Source organism: Bos indicus, chromosome 15 (assembly GCF_029378745.1).
Source record: "Bos indicus isolate NIAB-ARS_2022 breed Sahiwal x Tharparkar chromosome 15, NIAB-ARS_B.indTharparkar_mat_pri_1.0, whole genome shotgun sequence".
In the NCBI taxonomy this organism is placed as follows: Eukaryota; Metazoa; Chordata; class Mammalia; order Artiodactyla; family Bovidae; genus Bos; species Bos indicus.
In genome coordinates, this window is record NC_091774.1 from 47,264,953 (window position 1) to 47,286,349 (window position 21,397).

General features: G+C 48.7%; 1 protein-coding gene and 1 long non-coding RNA gene across 4 annotated transcripts in view; one reads left to right on the plus strand and one right to left on the minus strand.

Moving 5' to 3' along the window:
- On the minus strand, positions 1 to 9,834 carry LOC109569795 (uncharacterized). The gene is made up of 5 exons (XR_011570870.1): positions 9,703 to 9,834; positions 8,872 to 9,047; positions 7,765 to 8,030; positions 1,277 to 1,703; positions 1 to 745 (listed from the first exon to the last, which is right to left on the minus strand). It is a non-coding gene; the product is annotated as an uncharacterized lncRNA (long non-coding RNA).
- The window catches only part of APBB1 (amyloid beta precursor protein binding family B member 1), a 22,827-nt gene continuing 11,181 nt past the window's right edge, over positions 9,752 to 21,397 (plus strand). Inside the window, exons 1-2 of one of the 3 annotated variants that reach the window (XM_070803765.1) lie at positions 9,752 to 9,867; positions 16,955 to 17,686. In XM_070803765.1, coding sequence (XP_070659866.1) covers positions 16,969 to 17,686 — 718 coding nt within the window. In that variant the 5' untranslated portion in view covers positions 9,752 to 9,867; positions 16,955 to 16,968. Of the gene's footprint in view, positions 9,868 to 10,104; positions 10,242 to 16,754; positions 16,833 to 16,954; positions 17,687 to 21,397 lie in introns of those variants that run through there. The other 2 variants (XM_070803764.1, XM_070803766.1) reach the window with 2 other exon arrangements.

Sequence of the window (21,397 nt, forward strand, 5' to 3'; positions counted from 1 at the left end):
TCTCATTATGACTGATTTATATTGCTGTACGGTAGAAATCAACACAACATTGTAAAGCAATTATCCTCCAATTGAAAAACAATATTATAAAAAAGAGGGGAACAGAGAAAAATGTAGAGAAAGGAACCCCTGTGTTTGCACAGCAAGTAAGAAGCAGAGCAGGGACTCTGCCCTGCTAATAACTGACCACACCTTGGCCCCAGGACATAGGGAAATATGGCTAGAAGTGGCTACGCATGCACCAAGTGTACTGGCCCAGGGCTGCCATGAAGGGCTGTTCAGTTCAGTTCAGTTCAGTCGCTCAGTCGTGTCTGACTCTTTGAGACCCTATGAATCGCAGCATGCCAGGCCTCCCTGTCCATCACCATCTCCCAGAGTTCACTCAAACTCACGTCCATCGAGTCGGTGATGCCATCCAGCCATCTCATCCTCTGTCGTCCCCTTTTCCTCCAGCCCCCAATCCCTCCCAGCATCGGAGTCTTTTCCAATGAGTCAACTCTTTTCATGAGGTGGCCAAAGTACTGGAGTTTCAGCTTTAGCATCATTCCTTCCAAAGAACACCCAGGGCTGATCTCCTTTAGAATGGACTGGTTGGATCTCCTTGCAGTCCAAGGGACTCTCAAGAGTCTTCTCCAACACCACAGTTCAAAAGCATCAATTCTTTGGCGCTCAGCTTTCTTGTGGCAGTCCTCAAATTGTAGGTCCAGGGGGTTCAGGCAGCATCACAGCAGATGAGGCTTGGTTGCTATGAGTTAGGCACAACAAGCGGAATGAAAAATGAGTGTTTCACCTGCCTGAAGGAAGCTGGGAAAATGGAAGAAGGACTGACTCTGGGGCCTGGCACTATGAAACACATTTGCAGAATGTCACACAGCCTCGTGGGCGTCCTGTTGGCTACCCATCAGTCCCCTGCATATTTGCACCATCTAGGCCAGCAGTGTCATCTGGGTGGAGGTTACGGTGGTTTGTTCTTTTCTGGTCATAAGCTGACCAAGACTTTAGGGTCCAAACTTACTGACAACCATTTGATTGGGGATTGGCCTGGACTATAGGCAACTGGGTCTTGAGGTGAGACCTTTTTCTTCCTCTACCTTTCCAAGTCACTTGAGGTTGAAAACTTGTTTTAGGCTCAAAAAAAAAAAAAAAAAAAAAGCCTCAGACTCTAGCAAGGAGCCCTCACTCTGAGCTTCTATATGCTAGCCTCAGTGACCTCTTCCCTTAAATGGGAGCAATACTAGACACTTTCCTATGACATTGAGTATGGACTCAAACCCACCTCTTGGATTCACTCCAGAGGATCCTTGGAAGGACAACCACACTCTGGTCCATGGTCCCTTCTGATCTGGTGGCCCCATCCTCTGGGGGGCTTTGGAGTCTAAGTAGAAGAGAAGACAGACAAACCTGGCACTGGGGGGCCAGGCCATAGCATGGTTCCCAACAGGCACCAGGCCCTGTTGATCAGGAGAACTGCCCCAGGTTCCTTTCCCAGGCTCATTGTGCTGGGAAGAGGAGCAGGTGATGAACCCCAGCCCCTTAGATCATGGTCCATCCAGGACTGGAGTTTGGCTGGGACTCGAAACAGAGGTAAGGGCCAGGCACCAGGGCTGTGGGATCCACTTCCAAGAAGTGTCTTGAGTTTTCCCTTCCATCCTTGAAGATGTCTGGATGGTTCTCCTCATGGGGTTGGCTTCTTCTCCTTCAGCCTGAGGGGTGAAGACAAGGCCAGAGTCTTAGTTCTGGGTTTCATCCAGTCCATGTGCCACATCTGGAGCCAACACTGCATCATGTCAGGATGCCTAGAGGTGTTTTAAACAGTTATCCAACAACTGTGGTATTGGAGGCTAACTTCCTCCTCTCTACTGAGAAAGGAGGACTAAGTCTCCTCTTCTCTTCTCCCATCTGCTCTGTTGAAGGGAAGCCTCTAAGCTTGTGTCCAAGGAACTTTCAGAAAAGGTCAACTCATGATTCTTCCATCCACCCTCTTAGCACCTCCTATGCTCAGGGTAGTGTGTCAGGCAGTAGAAAAAAAGATGGGTTGGACAGTTTCTGCCCCGAGGTCTGCCACTCTATACAGTTGGGGTGGGGGGAGGTTGGAGGGGAATGCAGACAAGGTATCAGATAAATGCAATAGAGTGAGACAGACATTAAGATGGAAGACTATATATGAAAATGAAATCAGAACCAGCAATACCTGTATGGAGAACAAGTTAGGAAAGCCTTTATAGCTGAATTTTAAAACATGAGTAGAACATATGCAGTGCTTTACCATGCCTGGTGCATTACAGGCAGAAGAGGCAACACAAGCAAAGAAGAGCCAGGAGTGGGAACCACAACTACTCAGCAGGGCTGAGTACAGGGGATGAGTGAGAGGCTGGTTGGAGGTGATGCTGGAGAAGGAGCCAGGGGCTTCTCAGCTCATGGGGGGCTTGCCCGTCAGGCTAGGAAGCTTGGATTTTGTCTATCTTTGGGGCAATGGAGACCTACTAAGGGATTTTAGACCAAGGAGTCCTCACACTTAATGAGATTTACATTTTAGAAAGATGACTCTGTTGCAGAGTGGATTCTGAGTGAAAGGAGATCACTGTGGATGTGAGAAGGGCACTGAGGAGGTCAGTGCTGTGATCCAGGTATAAATCATGGAGGCCCAGACACTGGTGCAATGGAGATGAAGAGAAGCAGGCAGATTAAAAATCATTTAGGGGATTTCCCTGATGGTCCACTGGCTGAGACTCCACACTCCCAATGCAGGGGGGCTGAGTTCGATCCCTGGTCAGGGAGGTAGAGCCCACATGCTGCAACTAAGAGTTCGCATGCAACTAAGTCCAACGAACACCTGGTGCAGCCAAATAAGTTACTTAACTAAAAAGAAGACATTCTGATAAGAGGGTGACAGAGTGAGAATTTCACCGCCGAATGACTCCATGGACCCTTTTCCTGCTCATCATTGTGCCACTTCTTCCCCAACTTCCCATGGTGCCCTCTCAAATGCACACTCCATGGTCAATAAGCTTTTGTGTATTCTTTATACATTCCGTGGTTAATATGCTTCTCTCTTTCTCTCCAATGAAGAGATTGGGCTCTGCCCCAGGGACTTCTTCCTACCCCTGGAGCTGTCCCAGTGGAAGGGAAGCAGCTCACCATTGGCAAGACTCCCATACACGCCTATGCTATTTTCTTCCTCTTTCTATGCAGGTTAAATTCTTTTCTTTGGCATCAAGCAAATGAGCCACAGTCTCCTTATGGCTCCCATCTACTAACCTCCTGACTATGTCCTCACTTGCTGAAGACCCTACTTCAGTCACCCAAACCAGACCCTAGTCCTCATTCACAACTGCTCCACCTGTGAAGCAATTCCTTAAATTCCAACACCCTCGTGACCACAACCTCCTACCTTTATCCTTCTTCCTTTTCTCTCTCACTGCTCTCTGACTTTTTTCCCATCCAAATTGAACATCAAGGTTGATCAACTGAACAATTTTCTTAACAATGGCTTTATTTCTCTGTTCCCTTTAACTTCTATTTAATCTAACCATGGAAAAGAAAAAAAAAACACCAAAAGCCAACTTTAGGGCAGAGAAAGAGTGTGAGCTTGAGTCAGACATGTTTGAACTCCAGTCCCAGTTGGCCCACTTACTAACTCTGTAGATTTGAGAAACTCAGCCTTTCTGAGCCGTGTGTGTGGTGTATATGTGTATGCAAAATAGGAAAATATGTATCAATCACTGTTCCATAAGGATAGAGAGAGCACTCTAGATATTCCAAGTAGAGGAGGATTTTTTTTTTTTGCATTTAAAAAAATTACTTATTTTTAAATTTTAAGTTGGAGGATAATTGTTTTACAAGGTTGTGCTGGTTTCTGCCATACATCAACCTTAGAGGAGGATTTGACAGCAAGGAATTTGTTACAAAATTTTGGGGGAGGTCTGAAGAAGCATAAGAAGGAAAACAGAGTTACCCAGAGACCAGGAAACTACCACTAGTCTTGATAAAGGAGCAAAAGGCAGAAAAGGTATTGCCCAAAGAACAACAAGGAGGTGGAGCCCACAAATCTGCACTGGGTGCTAAGGCAGCTAGCGTTTGTATTTATGATGCTACTGTAACAGCCTCCATGTTTGCTAGGGTGGAGCCACTGCTCCTGAATTCGCCAGAGGCCCTGCCAAAAACAGAGTGACTCTTTCCTTCCTCCCACCTTCCTCAAGCGAGGGTTCCCATTGGCACAATCCAACTGGAACGAACCGACAAAGGAACCTGAGATATGTGATTTTCAGATCTCCAGCCTTGTTGGTACAAGGGAGATTAAGAACAATGGATGTAGGCTGAGTACCAACAGGCAATATTGACCTAATATATGTGTCATAAACTCTTGGTTGCAAGCTATAAAACCTAGCTCAAAGTGGTGTAAACAAAAAATATTGATCAACTTATGTGACTTCAGGAAAAGGCAAACAAAGGTGTTAAATGGATGTTATCAAGCATCTGTCTCTCTCCATCCTTTAGCTCTGCTTTTTTTATATTGGCTTCATTTTCAGGCAGGCTTATCCCTTCTTGTGGCAAGATAAGGATCAGGCTTATATTCTACCAGCACCACTAGCCCAAAAGTGGAAGGAAAATTCCTGGAACTGAGTTTAACTGGCTCAGAATAGTCATGTGCCTATCTCTGAACTGATCATTTTGACTTGATCCTGGAAAAGAGCCCAGCACTGAAATGGGTTGTAGAGTTAGAATGATTCCCATCTGAACCCCACAGATTAAGAGTGGGGAGGAGATGGGTCTTCAAAGAAAACTGATGTGCTGTTACCAATCAGAGGAGGAAAAGATGCTGCACTGGTTACAACAAAGGCAATAACAACTTGTTGATGACAGGATAATATTTATAAGGTTTTCCATATTCTCCATCCAATCCTCCTTCCCTTCCTCAGCTAGAGACTTCAGAAATACTGATATCACTAGGCGTGAAATACCTTAATCTCTTGCCTGGCTCCCACCTTATTAATTATCCTATCTACCCTCTATCCTCACCCCAACCCTTCAGCCTATAAAGCTCAGGTGTCCAATTCTATCTAAGCCCTTGATCCCACCTCCTCTCATCACCTCCAGGATCTCAATCTATCTTTTTTTTTCTTTCCTTTCAAATCTATCTTCTCTACTTCTCTATCTTTCTGTAGTTTATACCCAGGTGGTGCTAGTGGTAAAGAACGCTGCCAATGTAGGAAATGTAAGAGATACAGGCTTGATCCCTGGGTCGGGAAGATCCTCTGGAAAAGGGCATGGTAACGAATTCCAGCATTCTTGCCTGGAGAATCCCATGGACAGAGGAGCCTGGCAGGCTACAGTCCATGGGGTCACAAAGAGTTAGACACAACTGAAGCGACTTAGTATGTATGTAGGCACACAGACCATATTCAAGTCTCTGTCATCTTTAAGGGAGAAAAAAAAAAGATAAAACCAGAATCTTCAACTTTGTACCACTTTTCAGCTGTCTATTCTTTCTTCCAACTTTCTTAAAGAGGGATCTGCACTTACTTATCCTACTTCCTGATTTTCATTTGCTTAAGTACTATTGCATTGTGGCTTCTGCCTCTATTTTCTGCTAGTATAGATCATAGGGGGATCCATGACCTCCATATTGCCAAATTCAAAGGATACATTTTTTGACCTTGACCTGTTGGAAATCTTTGCTGCATTTGATGCTGTTGATCACATCTTCCTCCTTGAAAATCTTTCCTCCCTTGGATTTCATCCATGACATTAGCTCTCTCCTGCTGCTGCTGCTGCTGCTGCAAGTCACTTTAGTCATGTCCGACTCTGTGCAACCCCATAGATGGCAGCCCATCAGGCTCCCCCGTCTCTGGGATTCTCCAGGCAAGAACACTGGAGTGGGTTGCCATTTCTTTCTCCAATGCATGAAAGTGAAAAGTGAAAGTGAAGTCACTCAGTCGTGTCCGACTCTTAGCGACCCCATGGACTGCAGCCCACCAGGCTCCTCCATCCATGGGATTTTCCAGGCAAGAGTACTGGAGTGGGGTGCCATCTTCTTTTATTCTCTGTTTCTTCTCCGCTTTCCTCTGGGCCTTCTTTTCCTCTGCTGGCTCACCAAATGCTAGCATTCCCAGAGTTCAGTCCTACGTCCTTTTCTCATTCTCTACTTGGTCTTCCTAGGAATGCACTAGAATAGTCCTGTCGAAGAATGGTGTTGAGGAAGTCCTTGCTAGACCTAGCAATTGACTTTTGAGATCCAGTGCATATAATATGGGAGAAGGCAATGGCACCCCACTCCAGTGTTCTTGCCTGGAGAATCCCAGGGACGGGGGAGCCTGGTGGGCTGAGGTCTATGTGGTCGCAGAGTCGGACATGACTAAAGTGACTTAGCAGCAGCAGCAGCATATAATATGTAGGAAGATTTTACTCATGGATTTTCCAAATGATAACAACCAATCTGAAGAAAGAGGGTTTATTGTATCAACTACAAGAAAAATTACAATATCAAAGTAATATTTACATATAGTAGTAGAAAAGGTCATCTTTGCTCGAAAAGTGTCTTTGCTGCTAATAAGGTTGCAAGCTCTATTCTTCCCTATAGGTGACTTGGTTAGGTGATACAGATGTTCACCAGGCTGATCTATTAAACCAAACAGCATAAAGTCAGTACTCCTGGTAAATGACTCTGGATGGATTTGCTTCTAATCAGTTTTTCCTGGTAAGTCCAAGGTAGTAATTTGAAAAATGTGCTGCCTCAGAGGGACCCACGTTGGTCAAAACCACACAGAGTATCTGAAATGGCTCATAAGCTACTGGTTGTTCTGGAAACCATCAGAAGGTGGATGAGATACAACATAGAGAGGATAGATGAAGGGTACAGGTTAACACCCCACCGATCAGGAGGCTTTGCAGAACTAGGAGAGCAGGGATTCAGGAAAAGTGTGTGTGGAGCAAACTGCACTGTATGTACATCTTTTTTTTTTTTTTTTTTTTAACAGCTTGGTTACAGCTCATAGTTTTATTCAGTAAACAAAGGATAGTACACCCCCCAGGCGTGAGGGTGGAGATCCCAAAGGAGAGGCCTGTATGTACATCTTAACTACACTTAACTGTATGTTTGCATCTTAACTAATTAGATGCCTTTCCCCATCTTCACCATCTACCTGTGATTATCATCTCTGATTACCTGAAGAGACATCCCTGGATATTACAGCCATCCTGCTTAATGGGATTGGCAAGACAAGTATTCTGGTGGGCTGTCTGTAAATGGGTGCTATTCCTGGATTCTTTTTTCATTTGCTCAAGCAGAAATCTGGAAGTCATCCTTTCCTTCATTTTACCTTAGCCAATCAATTAATCACTAATTGTTGAGTTCTTTCTCCTGAATATTTATTAAAGCTATGCAATCTTCTCCATCCCTAATCCCACCACTATAGTCATCTCCTAGAACTGCTTTCTAACTGGTCCTCATTCTCCAATTTTGCTCTCTTCCTATCTATTCTCTACTTAGCAGCCACAAGTGATCTTCCAAAATGCAAGGGTGGGACTTCCCTAGCAGTTCAGTGGTTACATCTTTGCTTTCCAATGCAGGGGGTGCAGGTTTGATCCCTGGTTGGGGAGCTAAGATCCCACATGCCTCGCAGCTTATATATATATATATATATATATATATATATATATACACACACACACACACACACACATAAAACAGAAGCACTATTGTAACAAATTTAATAAAGACTTTAAAAATGGTCCACATCAAAAAAAATCTTTTAAAAAATTTACCTCTTAAAAAAAGAGGATTGATACTGAAGCTGAAGCTCCAATACTTTTGCCACCTGATGAGAAGAGCTGACTCATTGGAAAAGACCCTGAAGCTGGGAAAGATTGAAGGCAAAAGGAGAAGCAGGCAGCAAATGGATGAGATGGTTAGACAGCATCACCGACTCAATGGACATGAATCTGAGCAAACTCCAGGAGATGGTGAAGGACAGGGAAGCCTGGTGTGCTGCAGTCCACCGGGTTGCAGAAAATTGGACACAACTGAGTGACTGAACAATGACAAAGATGTAAAAAAGAAAAAAAGCAAAGGTGAATGAACTTGTCCCTCCCATGCCCCAAACCTTTTGATGATTTCCCATTGTCTTTAAATTAAAGTCCAAAATCCTAAGCCTAACAACATGGTTCTCCTTGATTTGGTACCTGTCTACCTTTCCAGCTCACCTTATGCCATTCTTCTACATTATCACACCCATCCTGGCCTTCTTGTACTTCTCCTTTGACTTGGGATCATTTTCTCTTCTCCTGGATGACCTCTTTCTTTCTCACCCTTTCCCCTCACCTAAGTGCCACTTCCTTGTGAAAGTCTTTCCAAATGTCCCCAGGTAAAATTTAGTTCACTCACATAGTATTCTATAGATTTCCTTAGAAACACTCATCACAATTCTAATTATATATTTAGTATCACTTTCCTTTGTTATTCAAGTTTCATGAGGGCAGGGACTGAATCTTGTCTCTTGACAAGTTCCTAGCACCAAGGACAGTGCCTCCCACACTATAATTATTTGTTGAGAGAGAATTATCAAATAAATGAGGACATCTTTCTTCTTCTGAGTAACTCTTACTCATCTTTCAAAGACAAAAGTCATATGTTATACCCTCAAAGTTGGGTGACAGTCAAATCTGATTCATCTTTGGGACCCTAGGACCTAGCCTGAGGCTTGGTACATGGTATATAATAGAAGTTTGTCAAATCATAATAAACTCTTGGTTAGGAGTTGATAATTTCTGAAGTCGAATGATGGGTATATGAGAGTTCATTATACTATTCTGTTATCTTTCTGTGTATATATTTGAAAATCTCCATAACAAAATGTTAAAACATATATTCACCTCAAGTCAAGTGAAAGTGTAGTCAAATATGATCTTGAGACTTCCGGCTTAGGCAAGCAGTAGACGGTGATGCCACTCACTGGGATGGATGAAGTGGGGCTGCATTCAGTCATGTGTGTTTGTGTGTTCTCAGATACATGTACTGGAGAGAATTCTTTTTCACCCCAGTGAAACTTCTTAAAAGGCAAAAAAAAAAAAAAAAGGGGGTGAGACAATGAGTTTAGATTTAAACATTTTTAGTTTTAGGCACCCCAAAGGGGTGCTCGATCTTTAGTCAAGTTGCTCAATAGTTTGCAGGTACAATAAATTAAACCTCTGCCTTGGAGGAATGAGTCAGGGGAGGGTTTCTGGATGGTGACACTCCCTTTCACTGGCTTTGATGGCCTCTGGGCCACTGACCTGACCAGTGGGGACTACCCCACTATCCAGGGAGTCTGCAGTGTTGAGCTCCACCATTCCTTCCTTCACACTTTTCACCTGCATTCTCCCCTTCTTCTTGCCCTCCTGTGAATTTCTGCCAGGGAGCTATTCGTTCCTCATGTCTGCAAGGCCTTGGTGTCACAGTCTCATGTCCAGCCGCAGGGGTAGGGTGTGAAGAAACATCTGGGTTCCAGTTTGTTTCCCCCACTTACCTATGAGCGCCCACAAGTCGCTTTACCTTTCTGAACCTCAGCATCTTGTCTGCAAACTGAGGATAATCAGAGCAGCGACTTCACAGGGCTGGTGTGAGCACGAATGCGTACAAAGGGTTTAACACACAGCCTGGCACCGTGAAAGCGGTCAATAAATACGAGCTATTATTATCACCAACGTTGTGTCCTCATCGCTTACCACCAGGACGTCAGGGAGTGTTGCCGCGAGAGCCGGGCAGGCGGCCTCCTCCAGCCCCTCCCCACTCGGCCGCGGCCCGGGCACCGCCACCGCGGCTCCCGCTCCAACCTCGGCTGAGCGTCGCCCTGCGGCGGTGCGGGGCCAGGGCCCTGCGGGGCGCGCAGGGTGAGTCCGGGGTCCCCTGGTGGAGGGCGGTGCCGGGCTGGGCGGGGGTCGGCGGATGCTGGGGCAGCCCTCTGGGACCTGGGGACCCACCCGGGCGCAGGGATGGCGGCCGGCGAGGGGGTTGGGGGCGCCGGGCTCCTAGAGGCCGCAGGCTGCCGTAGGGAGGGGCCCTCGGCTCGGCCGCCAAGGGGCCCAAGATGGCGCCCCTCCCCCACCCCTGCCCCGCGCGCGCCTCCGCCGCTCCGGGCGCGGCCCCGCGGCCCGCGCGCTCCTGGGCGGGGGATGTTGTGATGGAGAAGCTGCCGCCGAGCCCGAGCCCGAGCCCCGCAGCCTGAGCCACCTCCACCACCTGGGCCTGGGGCCTCCCCGCGCAGGTAGGAGCTGCCCCTGACGGGGCCCAACCTGGGCTGTCGGATCCCTGCCCCCTGCGGCCCGCGGATCCTGCAGCCCGAACCCCCGGGCGGCCCGCGTCCCCCAGCCAGGCCCCATCCCTGCGGGCGGCCCTCCCACCGCGTATTCCGACCGCCCTCCTGTCCCCTCCTTCCAACGTCCTACTCTGCTAAGGTCCTCGCGCTGTTGCCTCCCCGACCTTTACCTGCTGCCCTCCCCCCCGGAATGAATAGGGAGCGAGAATAAGGAACGGGGAGCTGGGGGCGGTGGGGGATGGGGGAGGGAAATAAGAGGATGGGGGAGGGGTGGTCAAGGACTGGGAAGGGGACCTGGGGTGAGGTGGGCCGACAGGCCGCATGGATTCCTGCAGGGACCCAGGCCTGAAATCTGTCAAGCCGCATTCTGTTGCCCTCGGCGACCGAGGGGTGTGCCTTGGGGCCGGCTGGCCCCAGCTCAGCCTGGAGGCCTAGCGCTGGCTGGAGCACTCAGTAGGAGCAGTTTTCCCATTGTCGATTCAGAGGATATTTCGAATCTATTTTGAACCTGCCTGTATGTTTCTCGCTTTCCTAGCCCCTCGGAGCCCCAGCTGGCTACACGCCTTAAAGCCAGAACCTCCTCCACAGTTTGGTATCTTTATTTCCTCGCTTTCCATTCATTCTTAAAACCACTTCACTCCATCTTCTGTGTCTGGCACCTATGGAAATTGCTCAAGCCAAGGTCACTGGAGACTTCCATGTGGCCAAACCTAATGGACGCTTTTCCTGTATCTCCTTGCCGTTTCTTAGTGTTAGTGGTGTGTGTCGACTCTCCCTGAAACATTTTCCAGATTTCTCTCCTTCAGCCTTGTCTGCTCCTTCTCAGTCTCATTTGCTGCCTCCTTCCCCTTTCTTTAGTTGCTGATGAGGCTCTTGGTTCTTTCCTAGACTGTCTTCTCTCATTCTGCACTTTCTTCTCATATTTTATTCACTCTCAGGTCTCCAAATTTCAACTCTCAGAAATGGATACTTTCCAGTCAGCTACCCAAGCTGGAATCCTGGGCAACATTCTAGATTAATCTCTGTCTGTCACCCTATATCTTATGTCAGCAAGTTCTGCCACATCCACTACCTATTTTTCAAATTCATTCACTTCACTCCATCTCACCCACTGCTGCCAAACTTAATCTAGGCCACACACCCCCTTTTTTCCTTGATTGCTTTGATAACATACCCTCTTGCTTACTTCCCGTTACTACTCTAACATAATTTTTCTTTACTAAAAAAAAAAAAAAATCTATCCAATCATTTATTTATTCAACAAGTGTGCTTTGAGCACCTAGTATATATCAGGTACTGTTAGGCACTGAAGATTAATGATGAGCAAGATACACTATGCCCTTGTTGCCATGGTGCTGACAGTCTAAGGGGAATGTCAGATAAGAATAAAATTACAGATATAATAATTACCATGAAGGGAAAGGTGAATGGTGTCTTGAGAACACACAGGAGCACAAGCTAAACTGTACTGGAGGGTACGGAGAGAGGACTGAGGAAGGCTGAGAACATGACATTTGAACTAAGCAGTAAAGGATAAGTAGGACTTAAGCTGGGAGGGTAGGGAAAGGGAGTTCTGGGCAGAAGGGGAATCGTGTGTAAATACCTTATGGAAGGAGAGAGCATGATGTCCTCAAGGAATCAAAAGAAGATCAGTGATGCTGGACAGCAAAGTGCCAAATGTGGAAGGAAGGTAGAGGCCAGGCTGAGCTGGACAATTTAGACCATGTTAAGAATTTTGATCATAAAGCCTTTGTCCTTGGTGTGGACTTTTGATAGTAGTAGATGTAGAACATCAAGCAAATTCAGAAATTTTTCTTGGATAAAAGATCGTCAGTTTTGGGGGACAGATTTAATATGGGGAGAGACGGAAAAGGTGGTGTCAAGGGCGGAATTCCTACTTCTGGTTTATAGAACAGGTTGGATGGTCATGTTATTCCATGAGCCAGGATCCTGAAAGAGGACCAGTTAGGGTGTGGGAGAGAAACATGAGTGAGTATGTTGGTTTGAGAGGCCCTTCAGACATCCAGCTAGAGATATTGAGTAGAAAGTTGAATGTATCTCTCTAGAGCTCAGATGAAGGTTCTGAAATGGAGGTATACTTTTGGAAATCATCTGTTTGTAGGGAGCAACTGAAGTTATGAGCATGAATGAATACTTGTATTGAATATTGGGTGAGAATGAGAAAACAGCATGAGAATAAGCCATGAGAAACTCTAGCAGAGGAAGATGAGCCAGCAAAGGAGTGTAAGAAACCATCAGACAGTATCGAGAGTGTAGGAAGAAAATCAGGAGATTCAGTGCGTGAAAGCCATGGCTGAAAGCTGGGTGAGAGGCCATGGTGTCAGATGCTGCCGAAAGTACAACCAGGATGAGGACTCCCAAGCGTCTGTTGCAGTAAATGACACTGGGGTCATGTTGACCTTGGAAGGAGCTGTTACTGAGGTGTGTTAGGAGTGAAAGCAGGACTGGAAAGAGTTGAAGTGTGAGATCCAGGTGAGGAAATGGCAACTGTGAGTAAAGACAGCTCTTTCAAGAAGTTCATGGTGTCAGGTCGGGAAAGATTCTGTGCTTAAGTTGGGAGATAGTGGATCTCATTGAGGAGCCATTGACTACATGGAAGAAAAAATGGATCAACAGTGGTTAAAAAAAATTCCTAGAAAGGCATGAAAGGAAGAATTTAAATGACAGGTGAAGCAATTGGTTTTGGAGAAAAGGAGAGAAATGAATAGATGCTGAGTCAGTAAGTTTTTGGGCCTGAGGCTGTTCTCTGGCTGATGGCTCCCATTTCCTCAATGAATTAGGAGTGGGGGAGGGTGGCGTTATCCTCTGAGAGAGAGGGGTGATGAAGGGGTTGGTCCAAGGAGAGCTATGTTCTTGTCTCAGGCAGGTCTTCGCTGATGTATTGGCTAAAGTAAACTTTGGGATCCTCTCAGACATGACTGAAGTGATTTAGCATGCATACATGCGTTGGAGAAGGAAATGGCAACCCACTCCAGTATTCTTGCCTGGAGAATCTCAGGGACAGAGGAGCCTGGTGGGCTGCCGTGTATGGGGTCACACAGAGTCGGACATGACTGAAGCAACTTAGCGGCAGCAGCAGCAGCAGTGCCCTGTTCTTTTCCCATCGTAATACTCAATCATTTATTCAACAAATACAGAGTGCTTAGAGGGTTAGATACTGCCATCATGATGCAGTGTAATGAGCTCTTCAACAACTGTTTCTTGATAGACCTTGAAGTCCATCAAGGAAGAGCCATTTCTTTATTATTCATCTCTGTCTCCCCCATGCCTAACACAGTGCCTGGCATACAGTAAGCAGTCAGGCTAAAAAACCATTGACCTTGAGCAGGATTCATCCCCTACCCCTGTGGTCTCCTGTCAGCCCCTTCAGGCTTAGTGGCCACTCTTAGTTTCTCCCCTGAGGAGCCTGCCTGCTCCCTGCTTTGAGCCAGAATCCAAGTGGCTCCTTCCATCCTTGGAGAGGTCCCAGGTGTGAGTAGTACCAGTAGGAGGGGAGAGGTTGGGTTTTGCCCCCTCTTGAAGATACTGAGCAACGGGTCATTCTTTGACCTTAAGAAATGGAATGAAGGTGACTGCACTTTCTTGGGACAGGCACTCAGCTTCGGCACTCACAGCAGAACACCCGCTTCCCTCCTCCAGTGCTTTCTGATGGGCAGGGGTGTCCTGAAGTCACCCTGACTCCTCAGTGTTACAGCCTCACAGGGCATGTGCCCTTCTCAGACCACACCTCTAGATGCCAAGGAGATTGGTCCCGAATACTGAGAAACCTGGCTCCACACACACCTGTTTTAGAGAAGGGCCCGTCATCCCTGTAATGCTCTGAGCGTGGCACAGTCATGGGGTCTTTCATCTCCTGAAACTCAGAGGAACAGCCTTTGAGCAAGAATGTCAGTTTAAGCCAGCTGTCCCCCTTTTTTCCTAGATCTCAGGCCTTGCTTGCCTGGGACCCCATACTACTTCCTTCTCAGGGACCCTTCAGCATTCTCCACCACCCTCCCTGATTCTCCTTCCCCGGCCCACGGGACCACACAAGCCTGTCTCAGCGTGTATTCCCAATTAGTTCTGAGCTGCCTACTTCTTAGTTCCTCTTACCCCTCCATCCTAACCAGGGGCCCCCTCTGCAGACGCACAGCACACTCTCTTTGGTCATGGAGTGTGGAGTAAGACACAGTCTTAGATGTTCCATTGGAATGCGGTGGTGCTGGGCATGGTGAGACGCAGAGGAGGGAATGGGCACGTGAAGAGGGGAGAGGGGACCAAACAGGAAAGACTTACTGCTTAGGAGCTGCAATGGCTAAGCCAGGTTTTGAAACACGATCAGAGGTCCTTACAAAGGGAGACAGGATTCCAAGCCGAGAGATCAGTGTAAACAAAGAGCCAGGGCTAGGTGGGTGTGACATGTTCTTGTGGCTGGGGCATAAGCTGAGGAGGAGGCAGGATGGGGAGAGGGTCTGAGGGGTCACAGGGATTGGCTCAAGGAGGCTTTTGGTGATCTGCTAACAAGCGCAGACTTTATCCTAAAGCCAGCAGTGAGCCATCTAATTTTTTGAGCTGGAGAGTGACACAATCTGGTTTCCATTTTTGGAAGATTACTGTGGTTCTGGGTAGAGGCAGAGCCGTTTATTTTTCTTGTTGGTGCCAGTGGCCACGAGATTTCTCATTGCCCAGGGGAAGCCATACTGAGCAGACCAGCAGTCAGTTACGTGGGAGGCAGACACGTGGACAGGAACCGTTTTTCATTTCTTTCACAGATGCGTGCATGGCATCGTGCTAGGGTCTGAGGAGCTAGAAATGACGGAGAGGTGAGCTATGGCACCCGCCTCGCAAGCGGGGCAGTGCACCTGGGAGATGGCCAAGCCTTGCCCGGCAGCCTAAACACCTCCCTGCAGCCAGTGCTCAGGGTTGAGAGCTCTGCCAAGGAGGCAGAAAGAACTGAGGCCGTGGGTTCGGGGAGACAAAGAGCTCAGGGTGAACAGGGAGCTAGAGAGCGCTCAGGTGAGAAATTGAGGAGAAAGAACTGTGCAGTGAGAATCAGAGAGGAAGGTGTGTGTTGGGGGCAAACAGTGGGGTCAGTTGCCTGTTGGGGGAGGTCAGGTAGGAAGAGAGAACTGAGTCAGGCTGTCAGGGAGGGGAGGAGAGTGTGGTAGGGGCTGTCTAAGGATGCGAGAAAATTGAGTAGTTGGTGAGGGAGAACAAACTGAGGGGGACATCCAGGGAGTGAGCATAGAAGGGGGTCATAGAAGGGGAGAAGCTTCCAGTGGAAGGTCAGGGAGATGGGGAGGGTGGAATGGGGTTCTGAGGGTGGGATCGATCATTAGGGTGATGGGCTGGGAAGCCTGAGAAGGTGATCCACAAAGGGCTTCTGAGGATGCAGGAGGGGGTTCAGGGGGCCAGGAGGGGTGGACTGTCACTGAGGAACAGGTGAGCCCCTCACCAGAAGAGCAAGTGGAGTTTGCTTGGGGCACCGTGAGCAGTGGCTGACACACAGTACGTGACCACTGTGTGTTCTCTGAAACTGGCAGAGGGGATGCTCAGTGGGGCCAGGGGAGATGGGAGGGCAGACCATACATTGATTCAACTAGTATTTATTGAGTTCTTGCTTTGTGTCAGCACTGAGCTAAGCTGTAGGCATACTGCATTGAATAAAAAAAAGGCAAAATCCTCACCACCATGGAACTCAAATTATAGTCACGAGAAGGCAGTCATTAAACCAAGTAAATAATAAATTAGCTTGTTAGATGGTACTGGTGCTGGGGAGAGTTTGGGAACGGCTGGGAGGGGGCATGGGGGCCTACAGTCTTAGGGTATTCAGGGGAGGCCTCCCTGAAAAGGTGACATTTAGGCAAAGACCTGAGGGGCTGGGGGTCCGGATCAAAGGCTCCTGCAGTGACCCAGAAGCACTATAGGTGCTGGCAGAGGAAGTGGTACCCGAGGTGAGATACTTGATAGAAACAGTCATCAAAATGCAGCTTCAACTGGTCAAAGGAGCCATGAATTGGAGCTCAAGACCCTTGTTCTGTGACCTGAGGGCTCAGGACCTTGCCCTTGGGGGCTTGGTCTGCAGTTCATTCTCTCGTCTTCCCGGTCACTCCTACAGGGTGGACTTGGGGGCCAATTGAGCCCAGTGATTTACGATGAGAGCACCAGAGCCCAGAGAGCTCACAGTGTTGGGGCTGTGGGTAGTGGTGTGGCAGGAGGCAGGGAGCAGGCAGTGTCCAGTGTCTAGAACACAGGAGCTAGCTCCTCACCAGCCGCACTCCTGGTACAGTAAGCCCCAGTTGGATGACTTGGGGGTGGGGATGCACAGAGAGCCATTGTTATGGAGTCTCTGCCATTGGGAGCGAGGGCAAATCAGGGGCTGGCTGTGCTATCCCTGGCAGCTCGGGGCTGGGGGTTGGGGAGGGGTGGACCTGGCCTGGGCCTGGCCACTGCAGGTGGTTGTTGAGTGGGTGTGGTGGTGATGGTGGACAGAGCGGAGCCCAGTTACTCTCCTGGGACAACAGCTCACAGGACACAGTGGTATGTGCTGGCCTACTGAGTGCAGGGAGGTGAGGAGGTGCAGGGCACAGGCCTGGGGCTGAAGCAGGGGTGTTGCTATGCTGACCTGGAGGCTCAGCATGGTCTCCTCTCCCCGCTTGCAGGATTTGCTGAGGCCATGTCTGTTCCATCATCCCTGAGCCAGTCGGCCATTAATGCCAACAGCCACGGAGGCCCCGCATTGAGCCTGCCCCTGCCCCTGCACGCTGCCCACAACCAGCTGCTCAACGCCAAGCTGCAGGCCACGGCCGTGGGACCCAAGGATCTGCGCAGCGCCATGGGCGAGGGTGGTGGGCCCGAGCCAGGCCCTGCCAACGCCAAATGGCTAAAGGAGGGCCAGAACCAACTCCGGCGGGCCGCCACAGCCCACCGTGACCAGAACCGCAATGTGACCTTGACCCTGGCTGAGGAGGCCAGCCAGGAACCCGAGATGGCACCCCTGGGCCCCAAAGGCCTGATGCACCTGTACTCTGAGCTGGAGCTCTCCGCCCACAATGCGGCCAACAGAGGGCCGCGAGGACCTGGCCTGATCATCAGCACCCAAGAGCAGGGCCCGGATGAGGGAGAGGAGAAGGCGGCGGGGGAGGCCGAGGAGGATGATGAGGAAGAGGAGGAGGAAGAGGAGGAGGACTTATCTTCTCCCCCAGGGCTGCCGGAGCCCCTGGAGAGCACGGAGGTGCCCCCTGGGCCCCAGGCCCTGGCAGACGGCCCCCGAGAGCACAGCAAGAGCGCCAGCCTCCTGTTTGGCATGCGGAACAGCGCAGCCAGCGACGAGGACTCGAGCTGGGCCACCTTATCCCAGGGCAGCCCCTCTTATGGCTCCCCGGAGGACACAGGTACCTTGTGCAGCTTGATGTGGGGAACGTGGGAGGGAGAGAGGGCAGAAGGTGGGTCCCTCCGTACAGAGGCCGGTGTCCGCCTGGGCGGGGATCACCAAGCCCATGTCCTCAGTCCTCAGCAGGCCATGCCCTGTTTTTCTGGAAAGAAATGTCCCTACATACTGAGAGTGCTTGAACAAGTGGATAGACCTTTCCATCACACACCCCCGATGGATGATGGACTGGTCTGTTTATGAGGCACTTACCAAGTACTGGCTTTCTGCTCAGTATTATGGTATTAAATCTGCACACCAATGGGAGGTAGACATCATTAGTATGCCCATAGTACAGGGGACAAAAAATGGGCCTGGAGAGATTTAGTCCTCTCCCAAGGTCACCCATGGGCTTCCCTGGTGGTTCAGACGGTAAAGAATCCTCCTGCAATGCGGGAGACCTGGGTTCCATCCCTGGGTTGGGAAGATTCCCTGGAGAAGGGAATGGCTACCCACTCCAGTATTCTGGCCTGGAGAATTCCATAGACAGAGGAGCCGGGCAGGCTACAGTCCATGAGTCACAAAGCGACGGACACGACTGAGCGACTTCCACTTTCAAGGTCACCCACAGTCTGAGATCACAGTAGAACTGGGATCGAAACCAGGTCCAAGTGCAAACCCGAGCTCTGGGCCCTTACACTGTCACTGATGCATATGGCCGGACAAACCCAGGTGCCCTCTAGGCAGTTTTGAACAGGCAGCAGCTCCTCACAGAGGTCCATTGGGAAGGATTGGAGTGTTACGTACAGAGCACCACGCTGGATGTTGCAAAAGTAATGTTTTGTTAGGAAGAGGATATTGACTAAAAGGAAACAAAGGAAGAATAAGAGACTGCTTTGTTGGGATGAGGGGATAGATACTAGGACTCCAAAGATTGATCCTTCAATGGGTCCCATTTAAAGAAGTTGAGTCTCTGCATTTGCTAGTGTCACATGGAGATGCAGATAGAGCTGAGGAGCAAATGGCAGAGATAATGGGCTGCAGCCGCAAGCCTGTGCTGGATGGTAGTGTGAGCAAAGACTCTTCCCACTCTAGGCAGCAGGCACCTTACCCAGAACCAGCCTGGGGAACCTTGGCAGAGAACAGGCAGTTCAGATGAGTGAAGGGCAGCATGCCATCTCCTTTCAAAAAACTTACTATGGACATTTTCAGACATATACGAAAATAACAGAATAATGAACCTGACTTACCCATGACCCAGTTTCAACAATTATCAACACACGGCTAACCTTGTTGCATCCATACCTCCACCTACTACTCCTGGGCCCCAGCCTAGGCTATTTTGAAGCAAATACATCTGTAAATGTTCACTCATGCATTTCTTTTTTTTTTTAATCTTGATTGATTGATTTTTGGCTGCGCTTGGTCTTAGCTGTTGCGGTGAGCTTTCTCTAGTTGAGACAAGTGGGGGCTACTCTCTTGTTATGGTGCTCCATCTTTTCATTGCTGTGGCTCTTTTGTTATGGAGCATGGGCTGTAGAATGCTCAGGCTTTAGTAGTTGTGGCACATGGGCCTCGTTGCCCTGTGGTATGTGGAATCTTCTCAGACCAGGGATAGAATCCGTGTCCCCTGCATTGGCTGGTGGATTCTTAACCACTGGACCACTAGAGAAGTCTCCCAACTCGTGCATGTCTAAAATATAAAACACTTTTTAAAAGTCCAGGGACTTCTCTGGTGGTGCAGTGGTTAAGACTCTGTGTTTCCATTGCAGGGGGCACAGTTTCCATCCCTATTTGGGAACTAAGATCCTACATGCATGCTCCTGCCTGCCCCCCACGCCCACCAAAAAAAAATCCGAACTACTAAAATCATGTCCACAGAAATTTAACAGTACTTCCTCAATATCACTGAATATCTAGTCAGTGTTGACATTTCCCAGTTGTCTAATGAATGTGCTCCCTGCCCTTCTAAAATTTGATTCATCTCATCAGTATCCAAATAGGAACTGACCTTTTGATGGTTGGTATGTCTCAAGGGTTCTTTTGATCTGTACCTTATCCCTCCGTCTCTATTTTGCTCAAAATTTTGTTGTTGTTTTAATTGAAGCCACTGTGTTGTCTGCCCTGGGTTTTCCATGTTCTGGATTTGAATAAGTTCTACTTCCCCCGAATTTCCCGTAAATTGGCAGTGAGTTCTAGAGCCTTCATCAAATTCAGAGTTTTTGTTTTTGTTCGCATTTTGTTTAAAAGGAGACTTCACAGGTGGTATTGAGTACTTCTACCAAAGACAAAATCTAATTGCCTGTCTTTAGAGGGATGTTAGCAACCGTCAGTGATCACTGCCCAGATCCCCTTTATAGGGAACTGCTGCTACTCCACTCCAGCTGGTTACTCATAGGGTTAGGTGTGGGGAAATGTCTTAGTGGAGCCAGTTCTTCAAGGGAAACTAAAACTAGATGTCGATGTGAAACGTCCCAATTTCTAAATGTTAGCAACCAAGTCTGTTTTTTTAAAAAGTACCACACAGGCCAAACAAAATCTATCTGAGGCTTACACCGGTCTGCAGGCGGCTTATTTGCACCCTCTGCCTCAGGGGGTGTCAATCAGGGGCCAAACAATGGAGAGCCTGGATGCTCTGGGGTCCCTGGATGGTCACTATGGTGGTCACTCCTATGAGCCTTCTGAGAGTGGGAGGACGGAACTGCTCAAGAGCTGGGAAGAGTGTGCCGGTTGCGGACAGTGACCTCAGCAAGGGAGCTGGTGTGGTGAGAGGATGGGCAAGGATCAAGGTCTGCTGGAGGCAGTGGAAATCGAGAATCTCAGAATAGGCTGCATCACTGCCTACTCTCTTATGACTATTGCTATGACCAGGAAGACCACAGAGGAGGTCTGGTCTCCTGTAGGAACGTGGTAGAATTGAGCAAACATTATTTTCTCCTTCCCACCCTAGGATCTCCACAAGGTTGTTAATTGAATGTGGAAGTATATGAGTGAATGAATGGATGGATGGATGAATGATGAGCGAATGATAAATGAATGAACTTTCCTACCTGTGTTGGGTTCATACTCAGTGCCAGGTCCTGTCCTAAATGCTGAGAATACATACTACAAGTGACAGATATTCCTGCCCTTATAGCACTCAGTCTAGTATTTTGACAGAAGCAAACAGGTAGTTTGAGCCCTGGGGTTGGGGAGGTTTAGGAAGAGCATGGTAATAGAACCAGGGGTGGGTCAGTTTTGAGAAGGGACCTTTACACTGATGTCCAGTAGGTGGTGCCAGGTGATGTTTGAGGGAATGGAGGCTGGGATCAGAGAGGATATGGGGCATGTCCCAGGCAGGGAGAGAGACCAGGGGTGAGGGGAGTGGTCAGAGGTAAGGCTGAGAGGCAGGTGAGTAGGGGCTCCTAAGGTCCTACAAACCCGGTGGAGGTATTGGGTTCTGTCCTGGGGGCAAAGATAAAACAATTAGAGTATGCAATTGGAGAGAAGGTTGTTAGCATTTTGGAACAGTCATTTGGGCTGTAGCATGCAGCTCAGATTAGAAAGGGCTAAATAGGAAGAGGGAGACCAACTTGGGAGGCTGTTGCAGTGACCTAGCTGGACTTGGGGAGTGAGTAGGGCTGGGGAAAGAGAGAGAGCAGGTGACTACATCCGGCTTAGCCAAGGAGGCCTGTGTGGATGAGTGAATGATACATGAACCTTTGAGTGCGTGGGGGGAGCGCCTGAATGAATTGGC